Source organism: Protopterus annectens, chromosome 8.part0 (assembly GCF_019279795.1).
Source record: "Protopterus annectens isolate FY-2018-M chromosome 8.part0, PAN1.0, whole genome shotgun sequence".
NCBI lineage: Eukaryota > Metazoa > Chordata > Ceratodontiformes > Protopteridae > Protopterus > Protopterus annectens.
Window position 1 is genome coordinate 1,121,565,282 of NC_056741.1, and position 15,645 is coordinate 1,121,580,926.

General features: G+C 44.4%; 1 protein-coding gene across 1 annotated transcript in view; it reads right to left on the reverse strand.

The window, feature by feature from the left end:
* Positions 1–15,645, reverse strand: part of SHE (Src homology 2 domain containing E) — a 1,455,638-nt gene that overhangs the window by 497,369 nt on the left and 942,624 nt on the right. Inside the window, exon 4 of the mRNA XM_044080648.1 lies at positions 3,445–3,601. Within this exon, the coding sequence (XP_043936583.1) occupies positions 3,445–3,601 (157 nt within the window). The remainder of the gene's footprint in view (positions 1–3,444; positions 3,602–15,645) is intronic.

The following is a 15,645-nucleotide window of genomic DNA, read 5'->3' on the forward strand; positions in this document are numbered from 1 at the left end:
GACAAGTAGTTAAGCACCCACAGACCACAGGTAGCTGAGGTGAAAACCCACTTTCCATGTCTGTCAATCGCCCAGGACTCTCAGGGGGATGAAAAGACGCACTCTGGTCCGTTAGCTCTTTCTTGATGGTTGCAGCTACCACAATAGCATCAACTGGCACACCCTTGGACCAGAACTGTTTGTCAGAATGGGGGCTGAAAAATTTATCGGCTTGCTTGGGAACAGGCTCCACACTATCCAGCTCCTTCCACACCCTGCTGGTGATAAGGTCTATAAGTCCATCAGCAGGGAGGGAACCCAGGAGGTAGATGGTCCAGTCCCAAAAGTCTTCAGGAACACGGACTCCTCAGAGGACGTGGGGGGGTGGGGAGCAACCATCCACCTTTAAGCTTGAAGATTTTTAAGATATCCCCAAAGGAGATATCTTTGGGATGAGATCTGGGGTTTCTCTGGGATGAGATCTGGGGGACCCGTCCCCTTCACTGAGGTCCATATCCTCCGTGAGCGATTCCATGGGGGAGTCTAGGTGCCTCCACTTGCACAATCTCTTCCGAGGCACCTCCTCTTAGGAAAGGACTCAGGGAGGATTCAGAATAGAGGGGGACCCCAAGTGGGGTTACTCCCACCTGAAGGCTCATTCGATAGGGCTGAATGGGAACAGGATGAAAAGAATCCACTCTGGGGAGCTGGAATTGTACCTGAAAAGCCAGTGTGGAAACTTTCATGGAGAAAAAAGTTCTCTCTACAACCCAGAAGGACAAAGGGCTGGACAACACCCCATCCGTACTCCTGGCAGGCAAGCCCGCCTGAGAGGAGGGACCAGAGCAAGCCAGTGCCTTCTGGCCTCCGGACATTACTGGCCCCAGGCTGTCGAGGGCTAAAGCACCAAGGGAAAGAGACTGAGCCGAGAAAACAGGCCAGGAGCTGCCATCCAAGGACTTTGGGGTGACAGGTCAGGCCCAGGATTCCAGGGGAGGCTGAGCAGAAGCAGTCAGGGATTCTGACATGGTAGAGACATAGTGGCCACTAGGGACCCCTGTCTTCTTCTCCATGCGACCCAGGGTTTGAAGGTCCAAAACCAACTGAATCAGATGAGGATAAGCCAGTGAAGGGGTAGGAGATGGCCTTTTGGCTAGATGGGCAAGGGACGCAAGAAACCCCAACTCAATCTGAGCCTTGAGAAAGGACCTCATCATCCTGTCCATATCAGTCAGCAGCAAGTTCCTGGAAGACCTAGATGAGGTGGAGAACCTAGCTGGGGATGGATGTCTGAAGCCAGCAGACCTCCCCTGCCTGTTCAAAGATCAACTCCTGCGCTTGAAAGCAAAAGAGGACTGCTCCAAGCCAGAACCTGACTAGGAATCCTCTATAATAATTGTGGGATCCGACACAGATCCTGGATTCGACCACCTTGGATCCAAAGGCAAATGAGGGTTCGAATGCTTGGATCCCACATGACTCAGATCCAATAAAGTCAGATCCGTGGCTGGCCTGGATCTGGCCAGATCTGAAGGCCTCGGATCCAGGAGTAGATTCCCATGACCTCAGACCTGAGGGCCTCGGAGCGGAAGCCCTGGATCTGGAGGGGGAGTAGCAGGGATGTAGAATCCAAGGACATCAGATCGAACTGGGCCAAGGCTGGAGTCGGATCCAAGGAACTGGGATCTGACAGCCTGGCCTTTTTTAAACAAGGAAGAGAGGGGGACCTTCCTCTTATGATCGAAGGGTCCAGGCTTGGCTGGGGACTGGGCCAATGAACTGCTTTGGGCTAAACTTTTTAAGAGAAGTTTGTTTCAGTGTTGAATGGGGCACAAATGTTGCATGCAACCTCCAGGTGGTTGGGGCCCAAACAAAGGCGTTCCTTGTGCAAATCGAACAAGGCATCTTCTGACCACATGAGGACCACCTCTTGAACCCAACAGGTTGTCAGACATGCTGGGACACGAAAACACGAAAGACTAAGGGGCACACTGAACATGGAAAATGGGAAGGAAAAGCTACGGTCAAACCCAGAAGAGCAACTAGTCACACTATAAAGTATAAAACTTAAAGTATAAAACTATAAGACTATAAAATTGCAGGGATAAACGGCCACAACAAATAGGGTGCCAAAACACACAGCAACAACAACCGAGAAGCAAAACGGGAGGTGAGGGAATAAATACTATCAAGAGTATTACTAGAAAACACTAAACAAGGGGGAAATGGAGAAAAGAATTTGAAAAATAGTGCTACATATCCCCGCTGGAGACTCAAGCCAGAAATCTGCATCTGAAGCTGAGCGTGGCAAACGAGATCTGAGGGGTTAGAGGGAAGCAAGGGATCATGGGAGTGGGAGGAGCTCGAGCTTAGAAGCTATCTGCAAAGTTGCCAGCTCGGATCCAATGTCAGGTCCTACAACCCAACAGTAAGGAATAGTGACATGGATAACATCACATCTGGAATTTATGTTTATAAATTTATCTGGTCCAAAGAAAAAGTCAGCTAGCATTTGAGGATATAAGACAATATCGGAATGTGCAAGTTTAAAGTCTAGCAATTGAAGACTGGTCTCCCCTGCCATACACAATAACTGAAAGAGTTAGTGTGCATTTAGCTGTAGTCTGATAATCTTTTTTTCAACTTGGAAATATTTTCACTGCTCACCAAATGTTCCTTCAAGTGTGTGTCAATCCATCTCTGGTTTCCTTAACATCTGCCTAGAAATAATTTTTGGACTGACAAGATATAGCATGTTTTAACAAAGGTGCAGTGTTACTAAATGTCTGAAAAAATGGACACCCCTCCAAACCTTGTTATTGACTTTTTTAAGGAGTGGCATGCAAATCCATCCAATGCGTCCCCATCAACTTCTTTGCTCAGGAATTCTGGACAAAGACCAACACAATGGTGGAAGAAAGGCCCAAAATCAGGGCAGCTTTTAAATGTTAGTCTAATTTTATTAAAAAGGTAATATAGCAAAAGGTTTTTCACCAACATGCATTTTCTGAACAATAAGAATAATGAACCTAATATTTTTCATTACTGACTGACTGCAATCCCAGTTATTTACCAGAAAAACAAAGATTTTAAGAGGAACAAGGCAAAAATATAAGGCAAAATAAAGGACATTCTGCAAAATTCTAGATAGTTGAGAGGTATGCTTTCTAGTGTGACAAGTCAGGAGCTACTGCTTAACATTATACATATGTAGTCATGGTTGCTGTACTCTAAGTCAATAACCACAGCCTGTTTACTGCTAGGCAATAGATCATTCCTTCCAGAATGAAAGCAGTCCTTTGTACATTTTTATGCCTTTTGTCCCCAATGATCTTAAATGCTTTTTTTCTGCCCAGTGTGCTGATTTAGCACAATACGTAATGTCTAGCTCATGGACCCCTAGAATACCTTAGCTGATAGAATTTTTCTAAAAAAAAATAATTGAAGAAGCTCTTGTTAACTCACTGCTGTTTTTCCAAAGTGATGGATGTGTCTATCTTTTCTAGTTCAATGTGGTCCGAGGCAGTTTGTTTCAGGATTTTTGGGGTCCAGCTCTTTTGTCTATGATGTTGCCGCACACTTTCATCCTTAGATGGAGATCTGTCTGATGCTTCAAACTGAACTACAAAAGAAAGCAATTGTAATTCCAACACTAAATATTCAACTGACTTTTCAGATACATGTTGTTACACATTGTTTCAATTACACAAAGAAAGTCAAGCTCTATGGCATTTCTATTAATTGTAATGTCATTTTAAAAAATGAAAATTAATATATAGCTGTAAAATGTAGCTGTAAGTGTGCATAGATTAGTACATGTGATGTAAAGATAGCACAAAAGCTAACCTAAATATATGGTGTGGGAAGTATAGGTAGCAGACCAGCAAGCAGTTTTCTATAACCCTCCAGATCACCAAGTCATGTTTCACTTTTCTTACATCATTCTCATTTCACGGCTTTCTAAATGTAATCAACAGCATTTAACAAAAAGAAGTTATGTACCTACCATAGCGTTCCATGTTAGTTGTCTTCTTCTCACCTTCTTTCTTGCTGGTTGGGTTCGGAGCTGATCCTCGGCTCCGACTCGGCCATCTTCAAAAGCTCGAGAGCTGCTTACTGGCTCGAGGCCCCCCTATATCCCATGATGCCTGGCGCTAGATACCCAGATCTCGTTTGGTAAGTCTAACTGCAGACATAATAATAAATTAATGCTATCCTAGAATGCATAATTCCTACTGGGGAGGCTACTAAGCAGAAGGAAATAGTCAGAGAAGACTCAGCCAGTGCAAAAACAAGAGGAACTCTTCTCGGTCTACTAGGATAGGGGGATGGAGGGTGGGACGCAAGAAAGAAGGCGAGAAGAAGACAACTAACATGGAACGTTATGGTAGGTACATAACTTCTTTAAGTTAAGTTGTCTATCTCGCCTTCATTCTTGCTGGTTGGGACAGCGTTCCTAGCACCTAAAAACCTGGGTGGCTCATCGGAAAAGACTCTTCAGAACAGTGGAACCAAAATCAGTTCTGCTCCTGGAAACCAAATCCAACTTGTAATGTGAAATGAAAGTATGTGGGTTGGCCCATGTAGCGGCAGCACAAATAGAGTCCATGGGCAACCTAGCCTGAAAAGCCACTGAAGTGGCTAAAGCTCTGGTGGAGTGACCCTTTGGTTTGACCCGTAATTCTTTATTCCTGAGTTGGTATATGAACGTGATGATAGAAGACAACCACCTGGATAAGTTTACCTTGGAGATTGGACGCCCCTGTTTACCTACTGCATAAGACAGAAACAGCTGATCTGATTTTCTAATGTCTTTGGTTGTATGTAAATAAAAGCGTAGTTGCCTGTGAACATCTAACTGATGCAACTTATACTCCGCCCTGTTGGAGTGGTTAGGGAAAAACACAGGGAGGTCTATGAACTGATTCAAGTTACTCTCTGAAGAGACCTTAGGAAGGAAGGAAGGATTAGTCCTCAGAGCAACCCTGTCATTGTGGAACACAAGGTATGGGGATCAGATAGAAAGAGCCTGTAGTTCTGAAACTCTTCTGGCTGAAGTAATAGCTACCAGAAAAAGGGTTTTCTAAGATAAGAACTTCAGTGAACAAGAAGCTGCAGGTTCAAAAGGGGGCATAATTAGCGAAGCTAAAATCAAATTTAGATCCCATGGAGGTGGAGGATCTCTGACTGGGGGCCTGAGCAGAGTGGTTCCTTTGAGAAAGGCTTTACAGAGCTTATGGGACATGATATTGTTTTCCGATAGGCCAATGTGAAAATTTGAAATTGCCGCTAACTGAACTCTAATTGTAGTGGAAGCGGACCCCGCATGGAAGAGCTCTGCAAGAAATTCCAAAATGGAGTGTAAAGGGGCTGAAAAGGGGTCAATACTTTTTGCCTCTGCCCAGGAAGAAAAACGTTTCCACTTACTAGCGTAGGTTTTTCTGGTCGTAGACTTGTGTGATGACACAAGGATTTCACGCACAGAGGGGGAGATATCTGGGAGCTTAGCTAAGGTTGGAAGTGGAGCAGCCACGCTGTGAGCTGGATCGAGTGCAGGGATTGGTGCAGCCTGCCCGATTGATGAATCAGGAGGTCTGGAACTAGGTCCAGAGTCCAAGGCTGTTCGAGAAGATAGCAATGCAGGAACGGAAACCATATTTGCTGAGGCCAGTAAGGGGCAATGAGGATCATTTTGCAACCCAAAGCAGTAGCCTTCTGAATTAGTTTCGGTATGAGGGGGAAAGGAAGGAATCCATAAAGAAGTCCCTGGGGCCAATCATGGACTAGAGCATCTCTGAGGGAATGCCCAGGAAGTGGAAGGAGAGAGAAGAAATTGCTGCACTTGCTGTTGAAGGGAGTTGCAAAAAGGTCGCAGCAAGGTTGGCCCCATCTGTGGAAGATTTGGTCTGCAATTTCCTGGTTCAGAGACCACTCGTGAGGCATGAGAATTGCTCTGCTCAGTCTGTCTGCTATGACGTTGGACCTCCCAGGGATGTGCGTTGCAATCAGAAACCATTGGGAAGAGATCGCCCACTGCCAGAGTATGAGCGCTTCTCGACATAAGGGGTAGGACCTGGTTCCGCCCTGCTTGTTGATGTACCACACTACGGACATATTGTCCATTTGAACTGCAATGGTCCCGGTAGGAAGAGAGTCCTGAAGAGCCTGAAACACTAAGAGCACGGCCCTCATCTCCAAGACATTTATGTGCAGATGATACTCGTGAGGTTGCCAGGTGCCTTGGACTGTTCTGCCCTGATAATGCACCCCCACCCGATCAGGGAAGCGTCCGTGGTCACTGTAGCCACTGGAGGGGGAAGAACAAATGGTCTGCCGTGGAGCACTGATGTGGAGACCATCCACCACGCAAGATGCTTCTTGCATGCCTGAGTGATCATAATCATGTAAGACAAGGGAAGTTGCTGAAAGGACCATTGGGTGAAAAGAAGCCACTGAAGGATCCTCATGTGAAAACGAGCTAGAGGGACAAGTATGATCGCTGCTGCCATGAGACCTAGCGTCTGAACGACAAACCTGGCTTGAATCCTTTTGCATGCTAATAAAACCTTGACATGAATCACCAACACCCTGTCTGGTGGGAGGCTCACTAACATGTCTTTGGTATTTACATTTGCGCCTATAAAGGTGATAGACTGACAGGGCGACAATGCAGACTTTTCAAAATTTATCGTGATACCTAGCCTGGAGCAAGTGTGGATGGTGCAGTCTCTGTCTCGCAGAAGGTGATGTCTGGTGGTAGCAGTGAGGAGCTAGTCATTGAGATATGGAAACAACTGGAATCCTTGCCGTCTCAGGTGAGCGGTAACTACTGCCATACATTTGGTAAACACCCTGGGGGCTGTGGTGAGACCAAAGGGCAGAGCTCTGAACGGATAATGGCGGACTCCCATCCGGAAGTGAAGGAATCGTTGGGAGCTTCTGTCCATTTTGATGTGGTAGTACGCATCCTGAAGATCTATGGAGCACATCCAGTTGTCCTGACCCAGAAAGGGTAAAATGGACTGAAGCATGACCATCTGGAACTTTGTTCTTTGTACAGACATGTTTAGTCTGCTGAGATCCAAAATGGGTCTCCAGTCCCCTGTCTTTTTTGGTACCAAAAAGAACCTTGAGTAAATTCCGGATCCTTGTTGGTCTGCTGGGACCTGCTGGAAGGCCCTCCTTACGGGGGTGCAAACGAAAGGAATTCTGTAGCCTCCGGATATGATGGACTGTACCCATTTGTCTTGAGTTATGTCTTGCCAGGCTCTTGGGTACAGCGATAATCTTCCCCCGACTGCCTCCAGAGGTCAGCAGCCGGGCAACCCTTCAGGGATGCTGGAAGGGCTTGTCAGAGAAAGATTCGCTGCTGTCCTGGTTTTGCGGACCCCCTCTGCCATGAGGGCGGCGTCTGTTATTGTTCCCTCCTCTGCCCCTGGAGGGAAACTCACCACGTGTGTCCGGCAAGGCTCCTTGGGATTTCCGGAACCACATCTTTCCACTCTTCTGACCCTTAGGATATGGTCTGGAAGGAGTGGAAAAACGGACTCCTACGGCAGGGAGAGTCTTGCCTTCCTGTTCACACCTGGTAAGGGTATCTTTCACCTGTGATCCAAAGAGAGAGGAACCATCAGACGGTTTGTTGGTGAAAGACTCTCTGAAAGGTTCCACAAAGTTACATAGCTGCATCCAAGCGTGCCTCCGTAGAGCCACACCTGTGCCTGCGGCTCTACTCGCACCATCGGCTGCATACAAAATGAGCCGCATGGAGGAGTTTACCACTGAATTAAGAGTCGCTAGCTGGGAGGCTGCCTTAGCCTGGGCCCCCTCAGCTGATGGATCTTGGAGGGTATCTCCAAGCTCTTTCAGGAATCCCTCTGAAGACGGGTAAAGTGGCACAGGTAATTCAGGGACCGCCTGGAAAAGGTTGCTGAAGAGAACAGCCGCTTCCCATATCTGTCCATCATCCTGGAGTCCTTGTTAGGGGGATGGACAGATGAAGAAGTTTCAGCCAACTCCTTCTTTGTGGCTGCTGCTACCACCATGGCATCAACAGGGACACCCTTGGTCAAGAACTGTTTATCCTGCGGGGCAGTAATGAACTTGGCAGGTCTTCTAGGAGTCAGTTCCACTGTGTCTGGAGCCATCCACGCCTTTCGAGCCACCACAGACATCAGTGGGTCAAAAGGCGAAGACACCCAGGAGGTGGAAGGTCAGGATTCAAATGCATCCAGGAATACCGACTCATCCTCGGAAGGGCTTAGGGTAGTCCAGTTTCCCCTCTGCCTAAGCATCTCAAGGATGTCTGAGAAGGAGACATCTTCAGAGGGGGATCTTGGGGACCCTTCTGACTCCTCTAAGTCGGTATCCGACGTGACAGACTTGGGGGAGTCAACATGCTTCCTCTTGCATTTTCTCTTGCGAGGTGGCTCCTCTGAAAAGATCAGGGGAGGCCTCGGAAGAGGAGGATACACCCAAAGGGGTGTCCTGGAGCGCTGGATCCCCATGCTTGGGGTCTGGAAGAGGGGCAGGGGCTGACGCAGGCACCTTAGGGGGAGGAGCCGATGGGGTCGATCGTGGGACTGACTCAGTGGCCAGTACACTCATCACCTCAAAGGCATCCCTGCCCTGACGCAGAGAAGGCTCAGGCTCCGAAGAAACCAGAAGCCCTCCCTGCACCGAGGGAGACAGCTCCGAGGCAGATGTGGGAGCCGAGCTCACCTGTACCGAAGCACAGAGAGGGACAGCGGGGTCGGACAAGGGTCCGATGCCACTCGGAGCCGACGAGGGAGTCTCGGCGCCCAGATCCCTCCAGGGAAGGTACCATGGAAGGGATCGGAGCCGATGACGGAACCGAAAGAGAGGGTATCAGCGCCGATGGTTCCACGACTCGAACCCTAACGAACTCTGGCTCCGAGCTCATAAGAAGAGTCGGAGGAGGAATATCTACAGCCGTGGACGGAGCAGACTCCTGATGAGGAGGGCTTGACAACATTTTGGCTAGGGCCTGCGATTTTAAGAGCCTACTGACCACTCTTTCCAAGTCATGGTCCGAAAGTCTAGAGGACCGAGAAGAGTGGGATTATCGGTGACTATGCTCCGATTGGAGCAGGGGCAACTTCGGAGCCGAACGTATCGACTCCAAAGAAGAAGACCTGGATCTCTTTCTACTCTCAGCTGGCTCCGAAGACCATGTTGGAGCGGACTGGGAGGGAGGGACATCGGTTCCAGCCGGAGCCGGAATGGCTTATGTGGCTTCACCCAATGACGGCTCCGAACTGGGAGCCGACGGTTTAGGTGGCCTGGAAGATTTAGCCAGCTGAGCCTTTGCCGGTGAATCTTGGGGTTTAAGCATACCCCTCAGAATCAATTTATTTTTGCGCTCCTGCAGGACTCTTGGACTGAAGGCATGAGAGATCGAGCAAGAGTCCTGCAGGTGCACAGTGCCCAGACAATAAACACAAGAAGTCTGACCATCTCTCAGAGACATCTTCTGACAGCATGAATCACACTTCTTGAATCTGGACGGTTTTGGATCCCTGGACATCCCGGGGAGGAAAAACCAAGGACAAATTTCCACACAGATGGTTAAGGTAACCAACAGCAAAAAAGTTAACGCATTACAGTTGCCACAAACCACTACAAATACCAATACAAACAAGGAAAAATATCTACAACTATCACTAAACACTAACAGTGATTAATTAGATGAAAAAGGAACCTTTTTTTTTTTTTTTTTTTTTTTTTTTTTTTTTTTATATATAAGGGAGATAGAAAGAAAGGCTAACCTCTAACTTAAATGGAAAGAACCTTTCTGTGGAAAAGGGAGAGAAGGGGAGGGGGAACTCTAACTAAAATGAGTTTCTTAAGGAAGGAGATTATCTAGAAGAAAAACTTAGCTACAATACTAAAGTCTAACTAACGACTAATTCAACACTACCAATATAGATTTTTACAAGAAAAAATACAATAAAAATAGTAAAACTTATACAACCTGAGCCAGTAGAACAACCTCGTAGCAGAAGCAGCAAACGAGATCTGGGTATCTAGCGCCAGGCATCATGGGATATAGGGGGGCCTCGAGCCAGTAGGCAGCTCTCCAGCTTTTGAAGATGGCCGAGTTGGAGCAGAGGATCGGCTCCGAACCCAACCAGCAAGAATGAAGGCGAGATAGACAACTTAACATCATTGCTTCTTTCTAAATTTAATTGGCAACCTTTAATAACTTTCTAGTGTACACTTCTGTAAGTACGAAACTATGACAAAAGATCACCAAATCCAAAGCTGTCTTAGAGAAGGATATTAGTAAGACACCAAACACTGACTAGGCATGATGAAGCAGAAATCCTGAACATCTCTACCACTACTGACAATATCATGAACTCAATTCCATCTCAAGAGAAAAGGGATCACACAAAAGAATAATAGGAAAGAGGAAATCCTAAGACTGTTACAACGTTTCCATTGTCTTGTCATCTAACCTTTAAATAGTACCTATTATTTACATGTGAATATTTGAGGAAGAGAATTCCTGGGGCCTATCATACACTCTACTTTAGCATTTTTATAAATGTAAAATATAAAGATTTTTTTAATGAGAACTACACGATAGGGAAGGTGAATATAATTAGATGTGGCCTAGGAAATAAATATTTAGCAGCAGTATAAGGCTGCCCAACAACATCAAAACAAAGTTAAGAATGCATATATAAAAATGACATCCTCATTTCTTCCTAGGGCATATGATTATAAATATCTATATAAAGAGAGAACAGTATTTTTTTATGTTTAAACAGAAAACATTTCCACTGAACTGTCTAACTGAACATCACATGCAGAATTTGGAACAAGTCACTTGTGACGGTCTGCATTTATGTGTTCTGTATACTATACAAGAGCATTGCCTGAAGGCTTGTTAAACTTGGGTACCTCTAAACGTAAGACAGGTAAACTTATTCCATAATGCTAAGATTACAGGCTAACAAAAAAAAAACTGGCATTACATATTTGATTCAAATTCTATGACATATTCCACCACACAATGAACTACTCATTATGCCTCTACACACGTTTTAGTGCATAGGATCACAGGACCATAGGAGGTTACTAGGCTAATGACCCTAGGGCTTTTACAGGCCTAGCCAAGCTCACAATTATTTCCACAATCAGCACCTCTCACCCCTGTCCAAGAGGGACATAGGTGGAACCCCTGTGGTGAATTGATTGCTACTCATCCAATAGTACAGATTGCGTTTGAAGAGGGTCAATGAGGTGCTCTGCTTGAAATGAAGCAGGAGTCAGTTTGAAAGGTGTGGTAACCTTTGGGAGACAAATCTGTCCCTCAAGCAGGTTCTCTTAATGTCACATACCAGGTTAAGGCCATTAGAGCGAGTAACCCGTGTACCATTTAACTTACGGATATGCAGCATTTCCAATAAAGCAGGGTCAAAGACCGCCTTATATGCAAGGCAGAAATCAGATTATCCTCATAGGACAGATGCTGAAGTTCTTGAATTTTCCTTGTGAGGAACCTTTGTGGTCTCTCCAATTGCTGCAGGTGCTTGGAAAGGTACATACCAAAAGGGGCACTGTACTCAATTACTGGCCTAATGAGGAAAGAGAACAGGGAGGTTATAACTTTTTTCTGGAGGCAATGCCCTTACTTATGAGATAAGCAATATAAAATTCCCTTCTTACCACTGTGGAGACATGGTGGTCAAAGGTAAGGTTGCTGTTAACCTGTGTGCTCAGGTCTCTCACCACTGAATGCGTACTTAGGGTGTTGTTATTGATGTGGTAGTTAGCAGGAACATCACTCTTACCGAAAGGGATGATGATGCATTTTTTTGCATTGAGTTTAAGGCCACGACTTTGGCACCAGTCATTTGTTTGTATAAGACCCTCTTGTAGGATGCTGACATCATTTGGAGATTCTATGACCACTCCCAGTCTGCAGTCATCAGTAAACTTTGTCAGCCACAGACCTTTAGTTTTAGCTTGCATTTCTGAGAAATAGATTCCAAACAGTAGAGGTCCCAGGACTGATCCCTGTGGAACACCACTGGTTACAGGTCTGCTGTTGGAGGTGGATTCCCTTATTTTGACTATATGATTGCTATCAGTGAGCCAGTTAGCAATCCATCTAATGATATACGGGTTGATACCTAGCTGGGTGAGTCTGTCAATTATGCCGGAGTGGGGGATACTGTCAAAAGTCTTGGCTAAGTCTAGGTAGTCTGTATGCACAGATTTCTCCTCAAGGGTCTTGGTGACTGTCTCGAAGAAGTCCACCTGGTTTAACAGGCATGATCTCCCTTTAACAAATCCAAATTGAGTGGGGTCAAGTGTTTGTAGGTTACCAATATCTTTGTTGATAAGGTCTATGATGATTCTCTCCATGGCCTTAGAGATAAGGCTAGTCAGACTAATAGGGCTATAGTTCCCAGGGTCAGTGGAAGCACCACCTTTGTGCAAGGGGATAACGGTGGTCTTTTTCCATTCAGCTGGGATGAAACCAGTGCTTAGACGATGACTGAAAAATAAGAGTACCCAGTGGCATTACTAATACTTGTTTGAGCCCATAGAAGCAGCCTTGGTTGTTACCAGGTCCCATGGATGCTGTGTTTTTGATCTTAGAGAGGACATTCACAACCTGTTCTTTAGCGAAATAAGGTAGATGACAGGTGGTAGGGATATCTTCGGCTAAGTGTGGCAGGGACAGGGGAGTTAAGTTTTCACAGAACCTGTCAGCTAACAGGTTAGCTATGTCCACAGACTCAGTATATGTGGTATCATTAACTACCAGTTCGGCACAAATCTGGGTCTTCCCTTTTAGGTTACAGATGTAACTAAAGAATGCCTTATGGTTGTCATTAGTTGAGGAAGCTAATTTGAATTCATAGTTAGCTTTGGAGGACTTCACAAGAAGTGTTATTTGCTTGTTTAAGCTGAAGGGGGAGTGTTTCCAGTTTAGGGCTCACTCCCTCTTACTCTTAGACAGCAATTTCTTCCTCTTATTGTAAAACCTGTTAATGGCAGTTGTCCACCAGGCAGGTTTGCTCTTCCTTGAGGAGCTTGTTTTCGTCCTATCAGGTATGGCAGAGTCACTGCAGTTGTTCATCAGGTGTTTATATAAAGCATTTGTGTAGAACTCGACATAGATGCCAGTTCCATCTGAGGGGGGAGGTGCAGTGAAGCTATTTATACCATCCCATGAGAGATTATAATCTGCTTTGGAGAAGTTTTTTAGTTTAGTTGGTGCTGGGGGGGGGGGGGGGGGGGGAGTCAGGTGTGATAGCAACTTCGAATGAGACTGATTTATGGTCAGATCTCACCAGGGAAGACCTCACAAATGGGGGTGCTACAGTGGTCCCCCATATTAGTAAGCGCCAAATCCTTGTATTGGTAATATGTCATGGCAGCAAATCTTGCCATCTTTCACCCTAGTACTTTGAAAATAAATAGTTTATCTAACTCCATGCTAGCTCAATGGTTACTTCAACACTGTCTTTTACCATTGGACTAACAGACTTAAGCCTTTTCCACCAAAGCAGCTCTAACTATCTATTGCTTTTACTCTGCTGTACACTACCCCTCTGATTCCCTTTCCCTACTTTATCTTTATCTCTTCGTAAATATATGTGATGTTTTCTTTTCCATTTACTCTGCCCTCTCATCTTCTACAGTCATCTCTCTCTCTTTCTTTTGCTGTCTCAGTATTTTCTGCACCAACTTAGACACCCGTGTTACCTTTAATTGGAAGTCATTTCATATTTGATTCACATGCCATGACATATTACCAGTACAAGACATACAAAAGTGCATACTGCAGCCATGATATCTAGCATATTCAAAACAGCTCAGGGAATCATGACATACTAGGTACGCAACACAATAAATTAACTAGTTTATTTCTGAAAATATAATCCAATATAATCAGAAAAAAACAGAATATGTAAAAGTACACCTTGGCAGTGAAACTCTATAGCACAGAATAAAAAGCTTAAACAAGATCAGTAAGGATCACTCAGTAGCTACAACACATAACAAAAGAATGACATCAGACATTCTATATTAAACTTGTTTATAACTAAGAAATTAAACAAAGCCAGTGCTGACAGAAGTCAAGCAATACAGGAGTAAAGCATTAGATGAATAGGTTACAAGCACATGAATCAAATTAAAAGAGTTCACTTTAAAGGAATTTCAAAGAAGGTATGTCTATTTATTTTACTGTACCTGTTAATCAGGTAAAACATGCATATTTTGGTGGTGGGCAAGGAGCACCAGTCTAGTTAAATGACTTGCTTAGTGCAGTTCATCATGCAAGACGACAGTAAGAACGCCACTCCCAAGAGTAAAGTAAATTAAAATAATTTTCAGCTAAGTTTTAACACTGAGTTACAGTGTCAGTGTTGTGCTTTAGAGACATAAAATTAGAGTTTTACAGTTTTGTGATACAGTAGGGAACATAACTAATGCCCAAGTTTATCTTGAAAGAGGGACTTGCTACAAAAGAAAGAATTCTTGAATCTATAATTATATTACTCAGACACACAGACTGACAGCAGACATAGACCACTAACCCTCTTAGTATGCCTACTTCCCTATCAAATGGATAAGCTGTGGATGTTGCTTAATCAATAAACTTTTTTCTCACCCTTCATAAGTATTGAGTTCAATCAGTCTCTATGATTTTTGAATTCCCTCATAATTTTCAACAACGGCATCTCCTTATTAAAGGCTAGTCCAGATATCACTCTGCATTTAGGGAAGAAAGTACATTCATGGATCTTCAATGAACAATTGTAATTGCACCTTAATATTCTGCCCTCCTTTTGCTTATGTTTTGAGTGATAAGTTAATAAACGTGTTAAAAATCATCCAACCTTGGGAATAAGTAGTTACTTCCCTGTACCCATATATCTATGATTTCAATGAAATCAAATCATACTATGCAAATAAACAGGAATTCAACTTTACAAGGATGCCATTGAGATTAAAGCAGACAATGAAATCCATGTAATCTGTTGGTCACTGAACCTCATATACTGAACCTCAGGAGCTGCTTAACAATTCTCTCATTAGCAGTGTGCACTAACTAAAACAAAACAACAACAACACAAATGCTGATTATTTTTTAATACAAAAATGTGGGTAAAAGTATTAAGTAAGTGACTGTGCAGGGAATAATATTCTGAAAGCATCAGATAACCACCAAATCAGTTACAGACTATGTTAGCTGTAGAAGAAAATGCATTTTATTTAAAAGTTTACAACCAAAACCTGTAACTATGGACTGCTAGTGCTGAATGGGCATACACTGTATGTCTTGCCCTGGTGGAGTAAGAGTGGATGACAGAAATCTCACTGCTTAAGTGCTTTTGACCTGGCAATTAGGAAAGGACAGTATCCCTTCTGTATACTCAGTTACACTTTCAATATTATTTACTTACTTATTTATATATTTATTTTTGCATGAAGAAGGTACATGGCACTGCATATAGCTTTATTGTCACACAGTGTTTTGATGCAGGCAGTTTGGCATATTATGGATAGGGTGACTTTATATGTGGCATAATACTGTGTTCGATTATTTAACTAAATTTTAGAATTCAAACCTAATCTTCCAGTTCAAACATATACTTATGTCCAACTTAAGGAATA